Source organism: Miniopterus natalensis, chromosome 9 (genome assembly GCF_054644295.1).
Source record: "Miniopterus natalensis isolate mMinNat1 chromosome 9, mMinNat1.hap1, whole genome shotgun sequence".
Taxonomy (NCBI): Eukaryota; Metazoa; Chordata; class Mammalia; order Chiroptera; family Miniopteridae; genus Miniopterus; species Miniopterus natalensis.
Window position 1 is genome coordinate 57,633,873 of NC_142089.1, and position 26,265 is coordinate 57,660,137.

The following is a 26,265-nucleotide window of genomic DNA, read 5'->3' on the forward strand; positions in this document are numbered from 1 at the left end:
TTGCCCCTTGAGTGTTTCACTTGTGGAGGTTGTTGGCTGGTGCTTTGATGTGGTCTAAAGCTACCCACTGGGTGCCCTGGCTCTGGGGCCTCCTGGGAGGTGCAGGCCAAGATCAGCCACCACCTGTATTCTGCCCAAGGCCACCTGGCATAAGCTACAAAGTGATATGCAAATGGCTGCTACCTGTGCTGGGCTTGGAGGTGCCAGGAGAGGCCAAGCTGCAAACCAAGGCCAGTTGCTGCTAGTGCCAGACCTGCGTCCACTTAGTGAGAGGTACGGAGCATGCTGAGGCCAGATGCTGCTTGGCTGAGAGATTTTAGGGAAGTGTGAAACAGGAGCCAAGACAGGTGTTTTGAATGGAAAAGCCACTGGAAATGGCTTGGGTGGGCCCACAAGTTGGGTGGGGTGGGATCTCAGGGAGTCACTAGGGTGGGTCTAATAGTGTTAGCCAGGTTGATGGAGACACCAATATGGTGCCAGACTACCAGCTCAGAAAAGGAACAGTGGCCTCTGCCAGCATTTCTGTCTGAGAGAAAGTTGACCTTCCAGCTCTTGCCCTGATGCCAGACACTTCAGTTCCTTCCTGTATGTCCCTGGTGCCTTTCAAGCTGCTGCCCCAACACTGGAGTTCAGAGGTAGTGAGTCAGAGTAGATACATGCATGGGTCCTTTAAGAGGAAGACCTGGGACTCCAGCAGCCCTCTGTCTCACTCAGCCACAGTCTCCACTGGTTTTCACAGCCAGAAGTTATGGGAACTTCTCTTTCAGGCACTGGAACACTGGGCTAGGGAGCCTGGTGTTGGGGACATCCACAGTGGAGATATCCCTCCCAATTTTTATCTGCCACACATGGGTACTGGACTGGCTAGTGTGTGTCTCCACCCCTTCTACCAGTCTCAATGTGGCTTCTTCTTTACATCCTTGGTTGTAGGACTTCTGTTCAGCTAGATTTCAGGTGGTTCTGAATGATGGTTCTTCTGTGACTTAGTTGTAATTCTGATGTGGTTGTGGGAGGATGCAAGTACCATTATTTACCTAACCCATCATCTTGACTGAAACTATTTTTTTCCTTATTTGGGTTTCTTAAATGACTGTACATATTATATTATCAACATACTGCATTCAAATCAGTAAAAAAGTTTATCATCACAATATAATGTTTTAATTAATAGTATCAAACATGTTCTCAAAAATTGAGATACCTGCTATCATAAATTATCATGAGGAGGTCAGCTCACCAGGGGTCTACAATTTCAATGTTTTATGTAAATAAAATGTTTAGGTTCTGATCTTTAAAATAACCAAGGGAAAAGAATGCTGAATTTCTCTGTAAAAAACTGTTATTGGTATTTCTTGAAATGTCTTTAAAGTGTTCTTACCTGAAATCAATTTTGTTTTCACATTCACTGTTTCTAACAAAGAAATCCACTTTCTTGACAAAATTTGAAGAATTTGATCTTTTTTCAGAGTGAGGAAAGCATAGCCTTTCAATCACTGGTGACAGACTTTGTTGTTTTCCTTTTTGTAAATGGGCCTATATTTTCAGTTAAAAACAAAAAAAGCAGCCATCATTGACCGTTTAACTATTTGAGCAGAATTTAAAAGAAAAAAATAGTGCTTCTTACAATATTTGTATTTTCATCTTGTTCAGGAAATGTTGTCATGGAGGATGCACCAAACTTGGACATAGCAGAATTTGATAAATAAATATCTGGCTCCTCGTGCGACGAAACAAAACTAAAAATCAAAAGCAATTATTTGTAAATATGGCAAATAAGATAAACCATTCTAATTTAGATCAACAGTGATTCTTTAGGGAATATGATTGAAGTTTACCATATTTGTCACCATAAAAACTGATGCTGTTTCTTAGACTCATGGAGAACTTGGTTTATCTCCTTTCCTTTGGACAAAACAACAACTTCTATATACCAAATTAGATAAGAATACTATTTTAAAGGGCCTACAGAAATAATCACTCAACAGTTTTCTTTCAAATTGGGTCTTATGCTTAATTGTCTTTCATCTAGCAGTCTGTAAATCTTTTGTAGATCTCATTTTTAATTCCTTTCCCTATTCTGGTCTCAGTGTAGACAGACATCTCTAGTTATCTTCCTATGTATAACTTTACACTAGAATTCACCTTTAATCTTCTGTATTAAATTCATTCATTATAAAACATTTATATTCCCTTCCATATGTCATATATTGTACTAGGATCTGGGTATAAAGTGATAAATCCTCAGGGAGTTACAGTCTAGTAGTGGAGCAGGCAATAAGTAAAAAATAAATATACATAATTATAGACCTTAAAGTGATATGAAGAAAATTAACTGAGTAATATTATAGGAAATAACAGTGCAGAGGTATAAACCCACTTTAAAATTATGGTCATCAATGCCTCTCTGAGGAGGTGACAATTCAAACGGAACATTATAAGCTACAATGTGACAGCCATGCACGGAGCAAAAGCAGTGGGTAGGAGAGTGGGGGAATCACATATATTGACAGGATTATATCTTTTTGTCTTTGGTTAATGGCAAGGAATTAAAATAGTAAAAAGGATATAAAAGGAAAACCATGTCTCCTTTCCACCCACATCCTTAGGCCTGCAGGCCTTTTTCCTAGCAACTTCTGGCACCAGTTTCTCAGGGACTTCTCAATAGGACTCCTTAAACCCACTAATCTCCTGTTGGTCACTTTTAAACTCTCCCCAAATTATCTGTAGTTTTCTAAAAGTGTGGCACACAAAACTGTTTATGTGCGTTGTTATCTTCCTACCTGTATGCTCCTAATTCCTACCTATTCTTTGCTTCTCTACATCTGCAGCTTTGTTCCACTTTGATGCTTCTAATCTGTTTATTTGATATGAATCAGAGTGAGAACCAATGAATAAATAATAAATATTTTAGGCAAATATTTTAAAAGCTTTTGAATGGTATAGGAGATCCAAACATGGAATAAGCATTTGGGAGTGAATGAGCTCCTGTTCACTGGAGTGGTCCTGATGGAGATGGCATGATTACTTGTCAGTGATACTGGAAGGTGATTCAAGGACCCAGTGGTGGGGAAATTAAATAACACTTATATTAAGCCTCCTTCAGCGCTAGAATTCTCTGATATCTATAATTCTTTGATGTTGAAGATCAATAAAATAATAGCAAATAAATAATAGCAAACATACCAAAAGGTACCACAAATTTAATACTTTTAACAAAGGAGAAATAAACAATCCTTAAGTAAACTGGCCCCTGAATAAAAAGTTGCTAGTATTACTTCTCTTTGGAAAAATTTTGGCTGTGGCTATTTCTCTCCCTTGACTTCTAATTAAATCCAATATCCAAATGCACTTTGCATTTTGTAAAAATGTCAAGTTGAACATTTCTAAAATTATTTTCTTTTCCAAATGTTTATATATCTTATATTCTGATAACATCTCTATCTACCCACTTGCCATTTATTCTTCCTTCTTCCTCAGTTATGTTACGCTATCACTTGCTAAATCTAATTTGTGTTATCTATAAAATATTTCAAAAAATCCAAATCTATCTCTCAGTTTCTATCACCTCTGCCCTAGTTTAGGCCTCCTCCTCATAGGCTGCCTTTCTCAAATAGGCCACCATGTCTCTGGTGGTCCCACCCTCTATAATTCATTCTAATTATCATATCATATCACTACATATCATTCTGAAAATCACTAGAATGATTTTTTTCTGACCAAACTGTTTATCTTGGGCTAATAATCTTGGACGATTCCTCACTGCCTACCCTGGAGGTAAAAAACTAGAGGCCCCTTAAGCGACATCTAGCCTACAGACATTATAAGTATTATTTTTGGAGGAGGGCACTATAGATTGTCACATTTTAAAAAATTAGTTGTCAAAATTTAAAAGTCAGGAGATATCACATAAAATTTTAGATTCCTAACTTTAAAAAAAAAAAAAAATAGAATATTTGACAACACTAAACACTCATTTCCTGCACAGCAACAACTCGTTGCAGCTGAGTAGTGGTTTCTCTCTTTAGATGGGACACTATAGTTGGCTTTGGCTCACTAAGCCCTGAAGTCAGGTTGAGTCTGTGACCTACTGGATATAGTACAAGTGTAAAAAGATGGCATTTAAGGTTCTTTACAATCAGACCTTAGCGATCTCAGCCTTAATGCTGTGGCCACACACTTTACTGACCCTTGGAGAAGCCTTACCCTTTTACATATGCTGCTTCTACTTGGAATGCCCTACTGAACTCCTATTCAGCTTTCAAGTCTTGTGAAAAATGAAGATTCCTGGGGCCCAGCCACAGAGACCATGATTCAGTAAGTTCAGTGTGGGGCCCAGAAATGTGCATTTTAAATATATTACCCTGTAGGTGATTCTGATGCAGGTGGTCTGACAACAGCACTTTGAAAAACACAGCTCTAAGATTAAGAGGGTTTAGTTTGGCTAATACCTTACATCTTCTCTGACATCTTAAGACTTGATGCCTATCTCCAATTACATGTCAGGAGAATATAAAGTTGTAAAAGTTGTATAAAGTTGTATTCCAAACCCAAGTTCTAAAACTTGCCTGTTTGACAGTTCTCTTTGGAATTTGCTCTTTGACTCTTGGAAGGATAGTTTACTTCCCCTGGTAGCTGAACTCAAAGTGCTTCCAAATCCTATATAAAGAGATAACATTTTGAAATAAAATGCCAGGAAACAGCTGAATGGAGCTTTTCACAAGATCTATAAGGGCTCACTTTATCCAACAGATATAGCCTGGTTAAGGAAGGAATGGGTAATTCTTCTCAATAACCAAATTTCATTTGCATAGAGAAATAATGGCACAAAGGTAAGAGAGAAAAACCAAAAATTACGTAGGTTAGCTTATTAGTCACTGTCTTAAAAGGTCCCCAAATCACTATTATCTATTTACTTATTTTTAATTCATGTAAATGAACAAATTAAATTTCATTTAATATTTTCAATGGTCTACAAGTAATTAAGTTCATTAAATGTGCTCTATACTTGCGGGGACATTTATTGTGATTGATTTTTCCAGTGTCATGCCCTCACAGGATTAGGCTACCTTGAAGGATCAGTATAAATTGTCTCTTAACTTGCAATACACAATGACTTTTAATTTTGAGGCAGGCACCAGTTGTTGCCCAGTAATATAGGAAATTGTGCCTACTGATCCCATGTTGGAGATTTTTCTGGCCTATTTTGTGAAGGTGGTCAAATCCTATTCCTTCTAGAAGGAGTATTAGCTCTTTAGGTAATTCTTAGAACCCTGAAATAATATTTCAACTTCTACTTGCTACCTTTAGAAAGCCTTTTTAAAAAGAGGACTGGAGTGGATACATTAAGAGGCAACTATAATTCTAAGGGAATAATTTCCTTCTCACAGCTGTCATGGGAGAGAATACCTCCATCTCGCTATCAAGTCATACACAAGATTTTCGCTTCTCTGTCTTAGTGAATAGGAGTAAATCTACCAGTAACTCAAAGAACTAAGTCTCATTACTTTTGGACAGTATATAATATAAATACAATATCTAATACAGGAGAAACGAATCCTTTCCTATTTACTTATACCTGAAAGTTAATATTTCTACTAGAAATAAAAGTTATCTTTTATTTTCTTTGCTAGTAAATGAATACTTTTAGAAAGGAAATATTTTTGTCCTTCACAAACATTAGCAGACCATATATGATCTTAGAATGCAGAGCTGGATAATCTGTTTTATGAGAAAAAATTGAATAAATAATCTGAATTTGAATAAGGTCTTTGACAAGATAGGGGGACAACAGAATAGAAAAAGCTCATATGGTATACTATCCTCATGGAATGATCTTGACTTCTGTCCTTGGGAGAAGGAAATGCTATCTGTGGAAGGGTCAAATTTTCAGTTTTGCTCAAAATTATAATCTTAACAAACCAAAGCTAATTAAGCAAGCACATAAAACAAAACAAAAAAATTAGTCCCAGAAGCTGAACTGAAAAATATTCAAAAAATTTCTCATAAAATTATTTCATGCTAACATACAATTTTACCTGATGCTTTTGTCTTCTTATTATCAGCTGAAAAGCTAGGAACTTCTATTAAGTCTTCATCATCAAAATCATCCCAAACTTCATTTCCCAATTCTGAAAATGGAGAGTTGTTTTTATCCACATCTGTCAAATTCTGGTTTCCAGATGCATTAAGATTTCTGTTAAACAGCACTGCTTGAGGGGCTTTCTCATTTGAAGTTGCAGAATAGATCCAGCTAGAAAAATCTGTCATGAGTATGTACAAGAGAGTATAGGTACTTTTTAAACCATAAGCATTATTATCTATTGATATATCAACACATCTTTCAACTACTAAACAGAGGTCTTGAATAGTAGTTTTTAAGCATTGGGTCAAGCATTGTTGAATACTGTGTTCAACCAATTCTAATCACCGAATTACATATACTGATAGTTGAACTAAATTTAATTTTCAATGGATTCTTTTAGACTGAATAAATTTTCCAACTTAATTCCTATATGAGAATAACCCTACTCCAAGGTTAGCTTGGAAAATGGTCTTTCTCCCTCCAGCTATTCTCCCTACAAGTTAATTTTGAGTATTTTTACAAATATATCTGTCCAAAATATATCTTAATTTTATTCTTGCTAAAAAATCCTTAGTGTTATACATTGTTTTAAGCCTGGGCTTAGAATCAGACTGCCTGGGTGAAAATTCCACCTCCCTCATTTACTAGTTGCATGATCTTAGACAAGAAATTTAAACTCTCTGAGCCTAGTTTTCTCCTCTGTGAAATGGAATGATAGTAATACCTACAAGGTAAGATTGTTATGGGGACTGACTTCTCATGTGCAGTTTTCCATAAAGGTGTGCTAATAAATATTTAGGAACTGCTTCTCAAAAATAGTATGCATGTATATACATACATATTTTTATTATATGTATTATATGTATTTATTATAAGTAAAGGATATGAAGCACACAATTACAAATAATAAAATATACAGCATGACTTATAATAAGTTCCATATATCTGATTCTCACTGTTTTTATCTCAATGTTTTTATTGAATTTTGCCAAACCCTTACATCTATGGTTGCAACTGACAAGCGAATGTAGTTCTCACATGAATGATGTTTTATATTTTTGTTGACTTTAACCAGTAGGATGAAAGTTAAATAACAAAGACATATGTTGGGACTTCACCCATTCATCCACTGACTTGCGCTACTTCTTTGCTGAATTAGGTAACAGCTCTCAAATACTAGAACAGTCCCTCAGGTTTTTATGTGTGCGAGTCACAATATGATGGCCACAGACATGATACACTGTTAAATTTAATCTGTACTATTAACATTTTCTTCATCACCTTTTACAGTCTAAACAAACAAAAAATAAGTAAAGCCTTGATTTGCAGTGTTTACTGGTTTCCATGGTATAAATACTTCCAACTAGGGTTGATTTTAAGCTATCAGCATGACATCACTGAATGCAAAGTTGAGAAGAAATGCATAATAGCACCCCACTGTATAGTATTTCCACTACATAAATGCAAATATAGATGCAAATAATCTCAAGAACACACATAATAAATGTAGCAGAATAAATAGGAAGTGATTCATTTTGAACATTTATAGCCTTTTTCATATTTTATTTAATTGAAAGTTTATATAATTAAACTTTTAATAATAGTTGAAAGATTCCCAAAATTTAATAATAATCTCTCATGAGCCAGTACAAGCTTGCTCCAATCGTTGCTAAGTTTCCTTCACTTTAAGTATCCTTTATCCTCTTCTTCACCTGTCCAAGTCTTACTTTATCCTTCAATTGCACCTACACCCACAGTTCGCATTATTCTACTTTTGCACAATGATATACATCCACAACATAATGTGTACTAAAAATAGAAGGTACAAAGTATAAAGGGAATACAAGGGAACAGGACCTAAACCTACAACAGAAGTCAGAGTAAAACACCTTTCAGATGGTAACGTGGTAAGATGTTAACACTGGAATTTGAGCTTAATAGAACTGTGTGATTGTGGAGCAGGGCAAGAAAGGTCAAGATACTCCCCGAAGGGAGAAGAACATGTGAAAGGCACAGCAGTATGAAGGACGAGAGAATGTTTGGAGAACTGTAGGTTTTCAGGATTTCTGGAACACAAAGTAGAAGGAGAAGGCAGGGCCCACTGAGACTGCACATGAAGTTAAGTGCGGATTGTGTTGAAGTTTGTTTGACATGTTAAGAAATTCATGCTATTAAAGGTAATGAATAACTATTAAAAAGATTTTAATAAGAGGCTTACCTGAACAGGTATGCCTGTTAGATCACTTGGAATAATTATGTATTAGAGGATAATGAGACTGGAAGCAAAAAAAAAAACAAAGTAAGAAAGCCACTGCAATAAGTGAGACAATGAATGCCTAAGCTACAGTATCAGCAGAAGAAATAGAGAGGAAAGAATAGATATAGAGATGTTTAGGTGGTAAAATACATAGGACTTGGTGATTAATTACATGTGAAGTAAGATAGTTAGGCTGACTCTTTTCTGCCTTTAGCAGCTTGGAAAAAAAAAGAGTTCTGTCACTTACCTAAGGGAAACAAAAAGAAGCAGAGTGAGGCAGAGAGAAAACAGAAAGAAAGAGCTGAGATGCTGACATGTTAACTTTTAGGTGGATATGTCCAGAGAGGTAATTGTATAGATGGGTCAGGGGTAGACAGAAAGATCTAGATAGGAGTATAGACTTAGAAACCATCCAAATATAGTCAGGAATTGAAGGCATGGACTTAGGTGACATTGTTTAAGAAAAGTGTGAAAAGTGAAAAGAATAAAGAAACAAAAAAAGAATTCTTTTGCAACATCAACAGGAAGAAAAGCCCAAACAGTTCAACAAGTAGTAGGAGACCCAACTGAGGAGTTTAATTGAAACCAACAGTATGGAAGGACCTGGAGAATATTATGCTAAGAGAAATAAGCCAGGCAGCGAAAGACAAACATCACATGATCTCACTAATATGTAGAATCTAAAGAACTTAATAAACTGATGAACAGAAATGATTCAATGATATGGAAACATGGATCAGACCGACGAATCTCAGATGGATGGAAGGGGGGAGTGGAGAGGGAGAGATTAACCAAAGAACTTATATGCATATATGCACAACCCAAGTACACGGACAATGGTGTGGGGAGGGACTGGGGAGGGGGTAGGAAGGGAAGGAATGGGTCACTGGGGAGAAAAAGGGACATCTGTAATATTTTGAACAAACAAAAAAAGAAAGAAACCAAAGGAGAGATTTCCAAAAGGAAGGACAAGACAGGTGTGTCAAATACCACAAAGCTGAAAGAAAATAAAAGTTGAAAGTTCACTGAATTCAGCACCTGGGGGGTCACTAAATGCTCTGAGCAAAAGCAGTTTCAAAGGAATGATGGAGAACCCAAGTTTTAGTAAATGAAGAGATGAGAAGGTAAGGAAGTGAACACAGTGAGTATAAATTGCTCTTTTAAGAACTTTTGTTTCAATGGGAAAGCAAGAGATAGAGTGTATAAAGACTAGTGACTATTTTTTATCTGCCTGGTATGCTTTTCCTTCTTTTAGTGGGAGTATATTTCTTGTCCTTTGAGTAAACTGCCACCCACATTCCACGTGATCCTGGTGAGGACGTCATTCACAGTACTGGGGTTTCCCCAGAGCACAGGTGGAACACATGACTCAGTCCCCAGGGTACAGGGATTGCTAAGGAGGTCAGTCAGAATGAACTCACGTCTGCCAAAGCTAACAGGGAAGACTGCATTTTTCTAGTGAAGCTGTTAAACTGGGAAAATGTGAGTTGGAGGCATACTGCCATGTAAGAAATCCTGTTTAAAAAAGAAAGCCTATTAGTAACTAGGATATCTAAATAAATGAGAGAAAATCAGGGACATGGCAAGATCATCTGAATGCCTGGATCTAGCAAGATTAAAGCCAGATACCTGTCTGGACTTTTCAGCTTACATGAGACAATCGGTTTCCCTTTTTTGTGCTTAAGTCACTTTGAGTAGAATTTCTGTCACTTACAATAAAAAAGGCCATAACTAGTTAGAGGGCACATGGAGCTGAAGAAGAAAGAGACTTAAGCATATTTATATGCTGAAGAAAAAGAGACAATGGGGAGGAGAGCTTGAAAAAAAATGGGGAAAAGGAGAGGGATAAATGGTCTCTAAGTGCCAGGGAAGACAGGGTTGGAAAGATTAAGATTGCAGGTGGAGAGAGAAACCTTGAGTAGAAGAAAAGATCATTCTTTTAAGACAAATATAAAGTTCATGACGAGTGCAGAGACAGAGGAATATAGACTTGTGGGATGGAAAGTTGAAAGAGTTCATATATTATTGGTTCAATTTTCAATTCTCCACTGATAACTAAAAGTCAATTTCATTTTATAGAAATGGCATTGGACTGGGAATCAAGAGATATGTACTCTATTTCTGGTTCTGCCATTAATTAGATATGTGATTTTGGGCAAGTCATTTAATCTCTCAAAGTCTTGGCTTCTTTCACGGTAAAATGAGAAATTGAACAAAGGTCCCTTACAATTAAAATTTTATGATTCAACATACTTTGTCATATAATTTCTGACATTTTCCTTCTTCCCTTCTTGAAATTAGAATACAGATCATAAAACTTGCTATGTTTTTCTAAAAACATTCTCAAGAGTAGTATCTGAATACATTATAGTATGTTTTTTCACCAAAAATAAAACTATAAGATACACAATTACTACTACTAATAGTACCAAATACTATGCTAAGAGTTTTACATACATTATCTCATTTAATCCCTAAGATCCCTAAAATCCTAAGATCCCTAAAATATAACCAGATGAGGGTATCAAGACAAAATGGGAAGTATACTATGAAAGGTTACACAACTACTAAATGGCAGCGCTAGAATATACTATACAGATCCTTCTTTCCAAAAAGCGGGGGGTGGGGGAATTAAACAAAACAGGGATACCATTATCATTGGGGGTTAAAGGATCATGATGAGACTTTTATAACATAAATAAATTGGATTTCAAATATTGGTTAGAAAAGAATAAAAGTAGAAAAACTCTGTCAAAACACCATGAAAGTAAATAGAGGGAAGGATAAACTCGGGTATGCAGAGGGGCAGTGTAGAGCCAGCAGCACAAGAAATAAGTTAGAGGGCTGTAGATTGAAGGGAGATAAAAATAAGAGGGTTGACAATCTTATACCTTCTATGTAGGTTGTAACGACATTCAGGCTTTGAACAAGTTGGATAAACGTTCTGATCTCCTAGGTGAGATTAGAGGACTTTTCGTGATCTTATATTGTGTCTAATGTCTACCATGGTGACTAAGAAGTGGTGGGTACTCCAGCCTTTACCTACTTAAGATCTTAAATTACGGCTAGGAGAAGCATAAAGTGACAGCTTAAAGAGTGGCAATAGATGCCAAGTCCACACACATGAAATTACTTTCAGAAAACCCCAAGCTTACCATTTCTACATACAGCTAATTGAACAAACAACTCTATGGCCAGTATTATTTCTCACACATTTTAACAGACTGCTTATTAATAACGTGACCCAGAGGAATGATGCTATCAATGACAGGATCCAGGCCAATGATGAACCAGGCACAATGTTGAAAAATGTATATGCATTATCTCATTAATTTAATGACAGACACAGATAAAAGACAAAACTAGGTTACACACCAGCTATAACTACAAACTAGGTTATATTCTTATGTATCATAGAAATTATAAGAATCACCGGTTTTAAAGATCACCCAATTTAATCCCTTAATTTTAAAGGTAGGGCCCAAAGAAATTTTTAAAAATTTCCCAAGGTCACATGGAAGTTTTGTAAAATTGGACTAATTTTATAAACACAAAATTATTTTAAATAATTCTGAAGATATGTAAAAGTAATGGTTTAGCATTTTAGTACATTTTGTACCCAATGATCCTTTATTTTCTCAGCTTTTCCTCATATTATCTTTAAATAAAAATAGTCAACACTATATAGGGAAGATATATATTTTTAAAATCTACGACATAGTAAAACATCTGAAATAAAAGACTCAAAGAATTTGAAATTGGTTTAATAACCCAAGAGAAAAATGCTGCCAAATTTATAATCATAATGATTTCAGATGTTGATTTTTCCAATAACATTATTTGTCAATCCAAAATCATGATAAATCATAATCTCTCTCAAGTCAGTATCAATGGTAATTTACCTTTGTCTTGATATTCAGATGGTTCTTGTTGAACATTTGCACAGATTTCATACTGATCCCTCTGCTCCATTATAGATAATTCCGCTATATTTAAATATTCTGACCTTTATAAAGATAAATAAAACCATAAAAATTCTAAAGAAAATAATAAAGTTAATCTGACTTTGAAAACTACTTACTTATATAAATTTACAAAAAAGGTATGGTTCATTCACTCAACACTTCTATGATAAACTGTACCAGCCTGGGTAGTAAAGGGTAAAAAATAGGTTTTAACAGAAGCAACAGATACTTAGTCATCTTTACGTGCCCCCAATATGTAGATATCTGCTATCTGTGCATAGCCTTAAAAATCTATTGTTAATGCTACTTTCCATTAGATAACAAAAACTAGGTTCTCTTGAAGTAGTGTTGGAATCTGTTCTGATTGGTCAGTGGCTGTTCTGTATGAGTTAAGTATATTAAATGTAACCCCTGCATATAAAATTCCCTTATCTGGAAGGGAAATGACATATACTATCATCTTCTAGGCAGCATAATATATATGTAAAGTATGCTGACTTATTATAACTAGAAATATGAGCTTCACTTATTTCATCTATAAAGTGGGATAAAAATACCTCAGGTTGTTAAGGGCAAAACACATAATATATAAAAGTAAAAAAAATTTAATTATAAAGTATTTTATAAATCTGAGGTATTATTAACATAGAGTGGGCCTCTAAATGGAAAAGATTCGACTTTGTACATCAACATGAATTCTCTTTCTAAAGTATACTCTTGTTACCTGTTAAGTTTAGAAGGCAAAGAGAGCCTGATGAAATGACATACAGGATGGGTCGTTTCCCAGGGAAGAGGTTATTCAATGAATGTTAAAGTATTCTCTAACTATAGAGTCAGTTCTAGGTAAGTTTAGGGTATGAAAGATAATGAAACTCTTATGATGTCATTACCTCATTATGGAACCAAATGATTTGAAGGTAGCTAGTGACCACCTTTCTCTGAATAAATGACTATTTGGAGGAACAGAGAGTTTATGATGAAAATTTTACCTTAGATATTAACATTATATCTGTACCTTGATATACTAGGAAGAGAAGCTTTTGGAGTAAAACCAAACTCCTTAAGGTCCACACTTTGAGATTTATTCATTTGCATCTATTAATGAAAAAAAAAACCAAAAACAAGTTCAGCTACCAATTTCACATCAATACCTTTTAACAAATGAGCCAAACAGCAAAATTCCTGCTGGTACATAAAGTCCAAAAACCAATGAATTATGAAAAACTCAGGCTAGTTCTCAACTCAAATTTCCTCCTCAGGCTCTTCTTAAATGTAGATATTCTTCAAGGCTCTTTACTAGGCCTTCTTCTCACTCTACACATTCTCAATCAAAGATTTCATCTACTCCCATAGCTTCAGTGATCACCTCCTCCTGATTTTCAAGCAATTATATCCAGCTGTCTGTAAAACAACTTCAGCTAGACAACTTGCAGGCCTCTAAATTCAGTATTTCCCAAAGTGAACTTATTATCTTTCTACACCTCCACGCTTGCTTTTCCTTTAGAGTTCCTACCCCAGTGAGGCCCTACATTTTCCCCAGTTGCTTGAGTCAGAAAGCTGGGCATCATCTTTAACTACTCCTTCTCTGTCACCCCTCATTACCATTTAAGTACCAAGCTAGTTGATTCTATCTATGGAAAATATTTTAAACTTCTCTCCATTGCTACTGGCACTATACTAGACTAGGCCATCATTTTGCTTGCATTACTGCAAAACCCACCTAATAAGTCCTTGCGTTCCTTTTGTATCATTCTCTACATTGCATACATAATGCATTTTACCAAATGAAATTTTGATCTGTCACTGATTAAAGCCCTTCAGTGACTTCTCAATATTTTCAGAATAAAGTGCCAATCCTTAAAACAGCAAACAGATGTTCATGATCTAGCTTCTACTTATTTTTCCAGCTTCATCCCTCTCCACTCCCCTGCACTTGTAACTGAAGTCCAGAAATACTGTATTACTTCAGCTTTTTAACTGAAGAGATCTCTATCTCTTTCTCAACTCTGGAACACTGCATATTCTCTATGTCCAGAATACTTTCCTATCCCTCTCTACTACCACTCTGGCGCCTACCTCTTCATAGCTGGCTTATGCCTATATATTCTTTAAGTCTCAATTATGTTTATTAGGAATCTTTTCCTGGCATATCAAATGTGGAGTATACTTTCTATCTAAGTTCAAGTTATCTTACACTCTGTCACAGAATCACTCATCACATGGAAAAGCCTATTTGCTTACTTGGAACCTTTACTCAACTATAATCTCTATGAGAATTGGGACTAAAACTGTCTATTCATCACTGTATTTTAGCACCTTTTATAGTGCTTGGCATACTCTTGGTGCTCAATGACTATGGAAAGAAAAAGAACTAATATGGAATAAATATGGAAGAAAGGAAGGAAAAACTTGAGTAGCTAAAAAATAATCTCAGATGGTAGTCATTTCACACTGCATGCCTCTCCCTGTTTCCCAATATTCCTCTTGTTTTAGCCTCATGACTTAGAATCATCATTCTTATACAAGCCCTAGAAAAGAAATAGCCATTCTCCCATTTTCTGGACATTGTTCTGTGGCCTGACCCATTATTTTACCCTGGATATGATAAGCTTAGAATACGTCTCTTAGTGAGTAGCCTATCAAACAGTAGGAACTCCCATTTCTTCATTTCTTGGAAAGGAGGTTCTTGCTCAGTACTCATCTAGGTGCATGAATCAAAATCAACTTCAGACTTCCCAGCCCAGTTCAGCACAGACTGAGCAAGAAAAGGGCAAGAGTGACTAGTTTCAATTGCTGAACCAAGCCAACCTAAATATCCCTCACCATTTCCCTCTTTTCTTGGGGGGAAGGGAAGCAAATGAGGGAAGGAGCTGTAAATATGTCCCAAAAGTGGATTTACAGATTGATTATTAAGAACTATAATACCTTTTCCTTAAGAAACAATGTTATGAACAATGGTCATACTCCTATGTACACTAGGTAGCACTCAAGTACACTGTGGCTACCTACCTAATTGAAACACAGAGTAAGGGAATATTCATGTACATTTAATTACAGAACAAGGGATAAATGTTATTAAAACTAACCTTGAGACGTTTAGCTGGAGGAAGAGATGAAACAGCATTTCTGTTTCTTAAATCAGATAAATATGAAGAAATTGTTGACTCTTTCATTTCTGACTTCTGTGCAACTCCAGTTTTACCTATGAAAAGAAATTGTACAGTTTTTTAGGTTAAACTTTAGGTACTGTTACTATAAAGCCAAACTTTTTAAAATTTCTAATCTAATGTTTACTTTTTTCATATTTCCCACAAGAGAAAGAAAAGTATATGTGTTACAAACTGCATAATATAACTATCACACATAGATAATTAGCATGTAATTACTATTTATCAAAGACCTTTCAATTTTTAAAACCTAAAATAAACTTGGTTTATGGAACTCACAACAGTCATGTCCACAAGTCTGTTTATTTTTACAGTGATGATTACATTCTCGGTTCCCAGGTTTTTTGCAGGTAGTCATTCCTAAATTAATGTAAGATAAACAAACCTATTTTTACTACATCTATTATAATAAATTTAATATAATACATTTATATCCAGTCTCTTTCCTTTCAGACAGTACAAAAAGATTATGATTTTTCAGATTTCCACCAATATTAACCAATTTAATGTGCAATTTTTTAAAAAGATAGTTCTGATAACAGGTAGTCCCTGCCCCACTATTAGCTGCAACTCAGCTTTTCCCAAGGAGCACTGAGCCACTTTTGTTAACATCCCTGATATAAACAGAATAACTCAGTACTTCTTGTTCTGAAGAAGGTAAGAATAAGGGTGGAGTTTTGAAACTTTATACTTAAGCCTGAAGAATCAGGAAAGAAGCAAACCTCATAGCATTTTGATGGCATCACTGATAGCTGTCTGGAGATAGGACACAGCACATATTTAATAAATGTTAGAAATAGGTGCTTTAGGGGTATAAGAAATCTATATAAATTCATAGAAAGGAGAGATTGCTCCCAACTTGATCCCCAAAACTAGAATTAATATATTTGAATATGTAATTTATTCATTTATAATACTTTAAATAGGTTTTTTCTTGATCTTGGCTCTCACTAGTAACAAGGATGAAGGGAGAAACACTTGAACTGGTCCTTGAAGGACAGACAGGATCTGGACATGAGAGGGACCAGGGGAAAATGTTCCAGGTTAAGGACATATTATTTAAAAGCAGCAAACTACAGACGGTAGGAATGAAAATCAGTTTATTTTTACTGGAGCATAAATTTTAAGTGAACTAGAAATGTAGATACTGAACAGCTTTGAAAACCTTTATGGCCTTTCTTGGTTTTTACTCTTCATTTTCAGTGCTGTTGCTCCATCAGCCTTTTTCAAGGCACAGCACATCTAGACAATAATAACGCTGTTTACATATAGCACCCTGGGGTAAATGGATAATCTGCTCACCATATGAGGAAACTGGCTAAATGCCTTGAGGGCTAAGCAGATCAATGTATTGGGTACTAATTAAGTAATAAAACATCCCTGGCAACTGGAAGCTAACAGCTGAAGAATAGTATTCCCAACTGAACATAAACAATACTCAGATAAGGCCACTCTGTGACTAGAGAAGACAAAGATAAGACTACGTTGCCATTATTTCTGAAACTAGAGATAAGGTCACTCAGGAACCACAAAAATAACTAAACATCCCCCTCTTCTGGCTAACGCAAATGACTACTATTTCTTTAATCCATCTCTAAGATAAAATATATCAAAATATCTAACACTCCACTTTCTGAGAACAACCAATGCAGAACTGACCTCTGCTTTCTCTAAACCCTCCTAAGAATCACCCAGCAAGAGCTGAAATCCTCAAACAAGATCCTCCTAACTCTCTGAGATGACTCACAATGCTGCCAGTGCTGTGCTCTCCAACACCCAACTTGCCTCAAATATAAGTGTGCTCCCAGCAGTCTTTGGCTGAAAGGTTTTGACATTATACTTTACAAGGTGGGCCAGGACTTGCAAAGTTTTGCCCCAGTTCATGACCTCATCTCTCACTTAGTTATCTGATTTCCTTGAATCCAGCCCTACAATGCTACAATTTATTCTATAATCTGTTGCTTAATGAATCCTCCTAAAGTTCAACTCTAATCAGATCATTTGCCCTCTTAGAAACATTACTTCCTGCTGCTAACAACATTAATTCCTATGGAAGGTCCTCCATAATATAACTCTAGCCTCCCTTTCCAGCACCCATACTAACCTTACATTCATCAAAACACATTCACTTGCCATTATTGAAACAGTCCCAAGACTTTCTAGGATTGTACTTACCTCATCTTAGAAGACCTTCACTTCTTTGTCTATCAGAACCCTACCAACTTTCAAGGCCAACTCAAATGGCACCTATATCATGAAGATTACCCATCTGGAAGTGATTTCTCCTTCCTTTGAGCTCCTATGGCATTTTCTTTATCCCTCTCTGGTTACTGTATGCTGCCTTATATTTAATGTATTTACATGAATAACAGAGTGGAAAAGTATAGGGCACCCTAAATTACAGTAAGAGAACATGAGTTCTAATATGGGCTTTTATCTGTAAAAAGCAGAGATTAAAATACCTTTTTTGTTTACCTCACAGGGATGAAAAGATAAAATTAAGTATGTGAAAGCATTTTAAAATTAAATGATAAACTACCCTGGCCAGTGTAGTTCAGTTGGTTGGGTGTTGTCCCATGCACAGAAAAGTTGCCAGTTCAATCCCTGGTCAGGGCACATACCTGGGTTGCAAGCTCAGCCCCCAGTAGGGAGTGTGCAGGAGGCAGCTGATCGATGTTATGCTCTCACACGTTGATGTTTCTCTCTCTCCCTCTCCCTTCCTCTCTCTCTAAAAAACCAATAAAATTCTTTTAAAAATATTAAGTGACAAACTAATATATTAGTGTATACATTATCACTACTATTACATTAATTAAAGATTATATGGTAATTGTAAAATTAAAATTGTTCTGTGTGCTATGAAGGAGAAGGGTACAATGCTATTTGGTAACAAGGGGACCTGTCCTGGTCAGTTCCCTAAGGAAGTGACATTTGGGTTGAGGAGTAAGAATGGGAGTTAAGGCAAAGAGATAGGAGAAAGTATTTCCGGCAGAGGGAATAACATATGCAAAAGCTCTATGAGAAGGGAAAGCATGAGAAACTGAAAGAAAGTCAGTGTGGCTGACGCTCAGCAAGTAAGAGAGTGCATGAGATGAGACTGTAGTGGTAGAAAGGTCAGCCAGTGTTTGTAGGGAAATAGCTCCACCATGGCACCCTGGCAATTGCATGTCTCCACATAGGCCACATAGGCAAGGCTCAACTATTTACAGAATGCCCTCTGATTCTGCCTGGAACAGGTCAAGATACTCGGTCTTGGGAGGAGAAGTTAAAGGCCATTTCTCATCTGACTTGCAGGAGGCTCCCTATCTTGCACGTGGCTGCCATGAGACAGTTTCTCATCTGCCTCTTGGTTCCAGTAAGGCATAGGACTTTTCACCTTGCCCCTTTCTGGTACAGCTGCAGTCTATAAAACCTGCTCAGCTGCAACCTGGAGTTGACTCCTCAAAAACAAAGCAACCTACCATTCTTATCATCTGGCCCCTCGGGCAAGCAGTTGAGACCATGCTGATCTTGTTTTGCTGTCTGTGTAAGTAATAAACTATCTAAATCCATTTGGGTCTCTTGTGCCCTTAAATGGCAACTCTATGGAGGTGAGGCAAGACTACATAGCAGCTGCCACCCCACTGCTACTTAGGGACTGACTGACCACGTGGCAGTATGGGACCTGTTAAGGATTTGGATCTCCTATTCTAAAAGCTATGGGGAGCCATTGTGAAGTGTTTTAACTAAAGAAGGAACATACTTGTAATTGAATCTGCGTTTTGAAAGAAAAGAAAAAAATCAATCTATAGAGTATAAGGAGAATGGATTTGAGAGAGAACAGAATGGATGCAAGAAAACTGGTTAACGTATATGTGGAATCTAAAGAACAAAATAAACAAAATAGAAATAGATTCATAAATACAGAGAATAGGCTGATGGTTGACAGAAGGGAGGGTTGGGGGGCTGAGTGAAAAAGATGAAGGGATTAAGAAGTGCAAATTGGTAGTTACAGAACAGTCATAGAGATGTGAATTACAGCATAGGGAATATAGTCAGTATCGTAATAACTATAGATGGAGACAGGTGGGTACTTGAAATATCAGAGGGACTACTCTGTAAAGTACATAACTGTCTAACTACTATACTGTACATCTGAAACTAATATAGAATAAAATTTAACATAAACTGTAATTTAAAATATAATAAATAAATAAATACAAGAAAACTGGTTAAGAAGCTACTGCAGTCATTGAAGCAAGAAAATGAAAGTAACTCAGTGTAGGTGGTGAGAGTAGAGTTAAAGAGAATGGACTGATTTGAGAGAGATATAGAAGGTACAACTGTATTTTATGGCAAATCAAGTGGAGTGCTTTTCTTTCTTGAGCACCATATTGTTGTCCCATAAGTTTTATTGCCTTCCTTTTAGTCCAGCAATATCTACCTTAAGTTTAAACTCATTTGATATTTCAAAGATAAAAACAAATATATGGAAACACTGTACCCATTCACTCTCCCTTCAGAGATACTTCCTATCTAGAGCCCGCCATCTTTCTCCTAGTGCAATCTAGGCCTGTCCTATAGTTGTTATCCTGGAACTTCCTTTCATTAAGCCCCTGCGATGAATCCACTATTCCTGGATTCTTTGACTTTTCTTGGTTAACAGCTTTCTTTTGTTGTGCTCATCCCCAAACTGTCTGTGAAAGGATATGTGACAGTTAAACTTTCTGAATCCTTGAATGTATTAAGTTGTCTCTATTTTACTTTCACACTTAATTAATAGTTTTGCTGGGTATAGAACACAGGGTTGAAAATCATTTCCCCCTGGATTTTTAAATCCATTGTCTTCTAGCATCCAGTGTCGCTGATAAAAAAAACTAACACAATTTTGATTTTTGTAACTTGGAAACATTTATGATTTTCTCTTTATCCATGATGTTCTGAAATGTTACAATTTAGCCTTCTTTGTATATCTTCTTTCATTCATTCTAACTAGCACTAAGTCTTTTTGATGTGCAGATTTGTTTTACTTCAAGTCTACAAAATTTTCACAAATTATGTCTTCTGATTGGTTTCTTCCCTCTCTATGGAAAATTTATTAGTCAACTATCAGACTACTAGATTGCACCTTTGTCTTTTATTTTCTGTCTCCTTGTCTTTTTGCTTTCATTTATATTGTACTGACTTTATCTTCTCATCCTCCAGCTACTTTTTTTCAATCACAGTTTTTATTTCCTTGTATTCACTCTTGTTAATTGCTTTTTTTCATGGTATCCTATTCTGTTTTATGGTTGCAATTTAATCTTTAATTTCTCAGAGGTTACTAATTAGTTTATGTTACATTTTATTGCATTCCTGAAATATCCTGTTGCTCTTTAATCCAATTTTTGTTTCCTTATTTTGGGCTTTCTTTCATATGTTCCAGGTTTTCCTCAAATGTCTGTCTCTTCATCCTTGGATGTCTGTCTATAAGACAGTTCTATTCTAGCTCCATTTTACATATGAGGAAATTAATTCATACAGAGGTTAAGTAACACATTGAAGACTATGCAGATAATAAATAGCAAATTTGAGATTCTAATTCAGGTAGTTTAATTCCAGAGCCTTATTGCTCAACCACCCTGCTTCCCTAGCTATATTGCTGCCTTAGTTCTCCACAGGAAATGCATTTAACTTATTTAGGAAAAGAATCTACTGTCTTGGGGGTGGGAAGACTAGGAGGGAATGCCTTGCAGGTTATTTTACACTAAAGGATAAGGATTTGCTTCATCCCTTAATCCAAGGACTCCTAATAGGTGTATTTCTAAACATTACCACAAGATGGTGCACAATGACTACACACGTTTGTTCCCAGTGGTGAAAACTAACTAGGACCTGAGAATCGAATTCTAAAGTCTGGGGACTCCTAAAAATTTCAAGGCAGAGTTAGCAAGTCTTGTTGGGAATTAAGACTATATACAAGTGTTTTTATAGAACACTAGCATATGGATATTACAAGTGACAAAAACATTTTACTATATAGGGTGTCCTAAAAATATGTATACGCACTTTGAATAATTAATTCCAATGGGTTAAATCTGAAAAGAAACATCAATTGAGCTATCAAAAAATGTATGTATATACATTTGGGGGGACACTCTATATTGGTTAGAAATGGCAGTTAGGAAATATAAGTGCTCCTCTGCCTGCACCACACTCCCTATATCCCGCAAATTGTCTGGATTTGTCTTAATAACAAACAAAAGCTTACAGAGATTGATAATTGGAAAAATAAGGTTCTCAAAAATAACTGACCTAAGCTGTACTTTTAGGTATACTGTAAAGAGAGTGCATATTCCATCACTATCATAATCTGAAATTCATACATTTTTATAGTTTTGTCATATATTATATAAATTTACATATAATTAATGTATGTTCTTAAAGCCCCCAGTTCCAAGTACTTAAAGTAAAATAAATTTATTAACGTCAACTAGAAATGTATTTAAGGAAAATATTTAAAATTACTTTAACATGGTCAATTATGGCTGCTGGAGCAAGGGTGAGTTGCTTAAAAAAAATTCAGAAAAAGAAATAGAAAATAGTGGGCATCCATGACACACTTAGCCTCACATTCTAATTTTAAATTCAAATAATGTGGTCTGTGCATAGGCTACTGGAGTTAATATTGCTGAGTTTCAACTAGATTTTTGCAGTTACTGATTTATGTTAAACTCTTTGCTGGCCAGTCATGAGATAACTCGTGTCTGCACTTATATTAATTTAAGTAATTTTAAACACCTTGCTGACTGGTCACAACGGAAAAGTAGCTGGCTGCTCAAAATAGCTGGTCAGCAAGATGTTTTAATCATAGATTTATGCACGGTATCATTTTACTTTTTAAATGAGAACACCTCCTTTTACTATTTTTTGTCAAATATTATACTATAATTTTGTTATTTATTTATCAAGAAAAAGATCACATTATTGAATTGGAATTCTTAATTTTGCACATATACACTAAAGAGTATAAAGAAAAGCTGACTACTTTTTGACTAGTATTTAAATTGCACACTTCCAAAGTGCCTGAGCACTGTTTTCATCCTTGCATTCTTCAAGGACATTAAATTTTCATACTCCAAATGGCATAGGAAATACAAATGAATTTATTAATGTCAAATCAATTTTCTTCAAGTTAAACAAAGCCCATACTTCTTATTGAGAATGCATTTAAAGAATAAGAAGGTTAAATGCCTAAAGTTCACATATTAAGAAATGGCCTGAAAAAAATATTAAAAATTTTTACAACTAAAAAACTATTTTTTACATTGCCAAAATATTTGCAAAAATATTTTTCTAAATTCTACAAAAATTTTTATCTCTTGAACTATTACTATATATGAAGAACTACTGCTGAAAGAATATTTTCGAAGGGTTGTAGAAAGCATAAAAAAACTTTTAATTATATTATGTACACTTAGGTGCATACTTTTGTTTTTATATATGGTCCTGTAATTTGATAACATATATTAAGATATTTGTTGAACTTGCAAGCACATTTGGAAATAACCACTTAGCAATTATATTCTCTGAGCTAAGTATCAGTTTGTATCACTTAATAATATGGTCTGACAAGAAGTCAGAAAAACTGAAATTTGGTTTTGAGAAAGCCCAAATTTTGTTTTCACAACTTAAGTAGGGTAAATTTGACCCTTCATTGTGCCAGTTATTGAGAAAGACAATGCAGATTGTGTACGTATGTTATGCTTAAAGGTATAAACTGTGTTTCTTTATTTGGGGATATATTAATTTGCATAAAAGAACTGAATTATACAATCAGGATGTTCACAAGATTTGGGATGGTTGTATATATGAAGGGTGTGTGTGTGCGTGCGTGTGTGTGCGTGTAATAAAACAGTCGTCTGACAGGAAGTATCTTTTATCTGTTTTCCACAGGTATGTGCTGAATATGTGGGGAACTTTTGCCCTTATAAAAGGTCCATGCTACTAGCAAGCATAATAAATTGTCATACTTTTTACTACAGTAGCAAGTAACAGAAACTATTCACACTATTTTTAAAAACAGGTGGTAGGTGAGGTTTTGGAATGTATTACACGAACACAGATATCTCACAGAATTCAGAAGCAATGTAACTAAGCATCAGGAGGGACTGAAACCAAGAAGGGGAAAGTCATCAGAACCCTGGCTGTGGCCTTCTCACCTTTGCTTCTCTCTGTACCTCTGCTTTACTCTGCTCATCCATAGTCTAGTTATCTAGGATTCTTTCTGCACGTGGTAAAGGATGGCTATCTCACAGTTCTGAGTTTACATTATCTTAAGCAATCCTAATTCTAAATTGTCTTGCTTAAACTGAAGTACCTTCTTCCTTCTGGGAATTTGAACTTGGGACAGATTAAAAGCAGCTCACTTTGGTTCCTGATATTTTTGCTGTCAGGAAAATAGTGGCCAGAATGGAGATCTGAGGAAAATGTAGTATAAATACGGCAAACATGACTGACTTCTGTGATGTTGTAAGTTCTAAGAAAAAGGGGGTCAATGAAAGGTAGGAAGAAATCCTTCTTCCTTTTTTATTTCCAAACATATACCCCATGAGTTTTTTCCCTTCAGGAAAAAAAAAGGGGAAAGTACTTCCTTCTAAAAGACAGTGTAACATCAACAATGGTAACATTTAGGAAACACTTCATTAGTTTATAAAACATTTTCATCTACACTTTTTTCATCTGCTTATTAACATAACCATGTAGATAGGTATTCCTCCAATTTCATTCAACAGATACTTATTGAGAACATATAATGTACCACTTTCAAGATATATTTTGAAGACAATGCTATAATATGCTGGCATACTGGATATGGGACAAGAGAAAGAAAATAATCAAGAATGATTCCTAGGTTACAGTCTTGAGCAACTTGGTAGATGAACAGGTGGTAGAACCACTAACTGAAATAAAGACTGGGAGAGGAGTAGGTACAGAAGATGTAGGATGGAAAAGGGAGAGGAGATCACAAGTTCAGATCTGTTCAGTTTTACTGGTCAGCTGCTGAACACTGCTAAGAGATACTGTTATTCTCATTTTAAAGATTTGGAAGCAAAAGATCAGAGAAGTTATAATTTGCAAAGACCGCAACAGGCAGTATATATCAGAGCCAAGATCAGAACCCACATTTCTAACTCAGATTTTTTTGTCGTAAATTTTTATTTAACTATACATAAAAAACTAACTTCTGCTTTTTGTCTAACTTTTTATTTAAGTATAGGTAAATATGGAAAAGTACCTATGTAGTAAATGTACAGCACAATGAATTCTCGCATACTGAACAGTCCCGTGTAACCAACACCTAGGTTATGCAACAGAGTACTATCAGCACCCCTAAAAGCCAATCTTATGCCCCTTTTCAGTCACCTCTGCCAAGTGTATCCTTTATCCTGACTTTTAATAGCATAGATTAGTATGTTGGATTTCCAGGGCTGCCATAACGAAGTACCACAAACTGGGTGGTTTAAAACAACAGAAATAACAATATTACCTGTTTTTGTAACTTATATAAGTGGAATCACACAATATTACCCATTTTTGTGTCTGGCTCCTTAGGCTCCTTATGTTAGAGAAATCCATTCATATTTTTGTGTAGTTGTAGATCATTTATACCCATTTGCCAGTGTATTAATTTGCTTAGGCTGCTGTAACAAAGTACCACAAAGTGGCTTAAACAACATAAATTTCTCACAATTCTGGAGGCTACAATTCCAAGATCCAGGTGTCAACAGGGTTGGTTTCTTCTGAGGCACCTTTCCTTGGCTTACAGATAGTTATCTCTCCCTGTGTCTTCACATGGTCTTCCCTCTGTATGTGTTTGTGTCCTAATTTCCTCTTCTTAAAGGATACCAGTCATATTGGATTAGGGCCCACCTAATTATCTCATTTTAACTTGATTACCTCTTTATAGACTCTCTATTCAAATAAGGTCAAATTCTGAGGTACTGGAGGTTAGGGCTTCAACATACAAATTTTGGGTTGACACATTCAGCCCATAACAGCTAGGTATATATAGTGCGTCCTTTCTCCACTGCATGATAGTCCCTTCTGTCATGATACTGATTTTGTTATAAATCAGTAACTGTATATCTGTAGGTCCATTTCTGGACTCTAATCTATTCCATTGGTTAATGTATCTATCCTATGCCTATGTTACACTCTCTTATTATCTATTGTTTAATAACAGGTCCTGCTATCTAGTAAATTAAGTTGTCCAGTTATGTTTTTTTCTTCAAGTTTATGTGGACTATTCTTGTTCTTTTGAATTTTTGTATGAATTTTATAATGAGTGTGTTGTTTCAGGAAAAACCTGCTGGTGTTGGGACTGTACTGAACCCAATGATGAATTTGGAGACAACTGACATCTTTATAATATTGAATCTTTTAATCCTTAAAATGGTATAGCAGTCAATTACATTTTCCTTAATTTCTTTACAATAATTTTTGTTTTCATGTAGTGGTCTTGAATATATTTTGCTACTGTATTACTAGGAATTTGAGATTTCTGATGCAATTTTTAATGGTAGTTTTTAAATTATGATTTCTATCTCTCTTTTGTCCAGCTGGTATATAATAATAATATAAGTGATTTTTAAATTGAAATATAATTCATACCATAAAATCCATCCCTTTAAGTATACAATTCAGTGTGTTTCAGTATACTCCCAAGGTTGTGCAACTATCACCACACTTTTAATTCCAGAACACAGCCATCACCACAAAAAGAAATCATGCACCTATTAGTAGCGGCTCATTTTTTCCTATCCCTGGTCCCTA

The 26,265-nt window shown here is 35.5% G+C and overlaps 1 protein-coding gene across 2 annotated transcripts in view; it reads right to left on the minus strand.

Annotated features, from left to right (window-relative positions):
* The window catches only part of HFM1 (helicase for meiosis 1), an 83,270-nt gene that overhangs the window by 2,273 nt on the left and 54,732 nt on the right, over positions 1 to 26,265 (minus strand). The window contains exons 30-37 of one of the 2 annotated variants that reach the window (XM_016197223.2): positions 15,751 to 15,831; positions 15,391 to 15,506; positions 13,320 to 13,399; positions 12,242 to 12,345; positions 6,036 to 6,158; positions 4,566 to 4,656; positions 1,625 to 1,736; positions 1,379 to 1,533 (exon numbers count right to left, since the gene is read on the minus strand). In XM_016197223.2, coding sequence (XP_016052709.2) covers positions 1,379 to 1,533; positions 1,625 to 1,736; positions 4,566 to 4,656; positions 6,036 to 6,158; positions 12,242 to 12,345; positions 13,320 to 13,399; positions 15,391 to 15,506; positions 15,751 to 15,831 — 862 coding nt within the window. Of the gene's footprint in view, positions 1 to 1,378; positions 1,534 to 1,624; positions 1,737 to 4,565; positions 4,657 to 6,035; positions 6,261 to 12,241; positions 12,346 to 13,319; positions 13,400 to 15,390; positions 15,507 to 15,750; positions 15,832 to 26,265 lie in introns of both variants that reach the window. The other variant, XM_087820017.1, reaches the window with a different exon arrangement.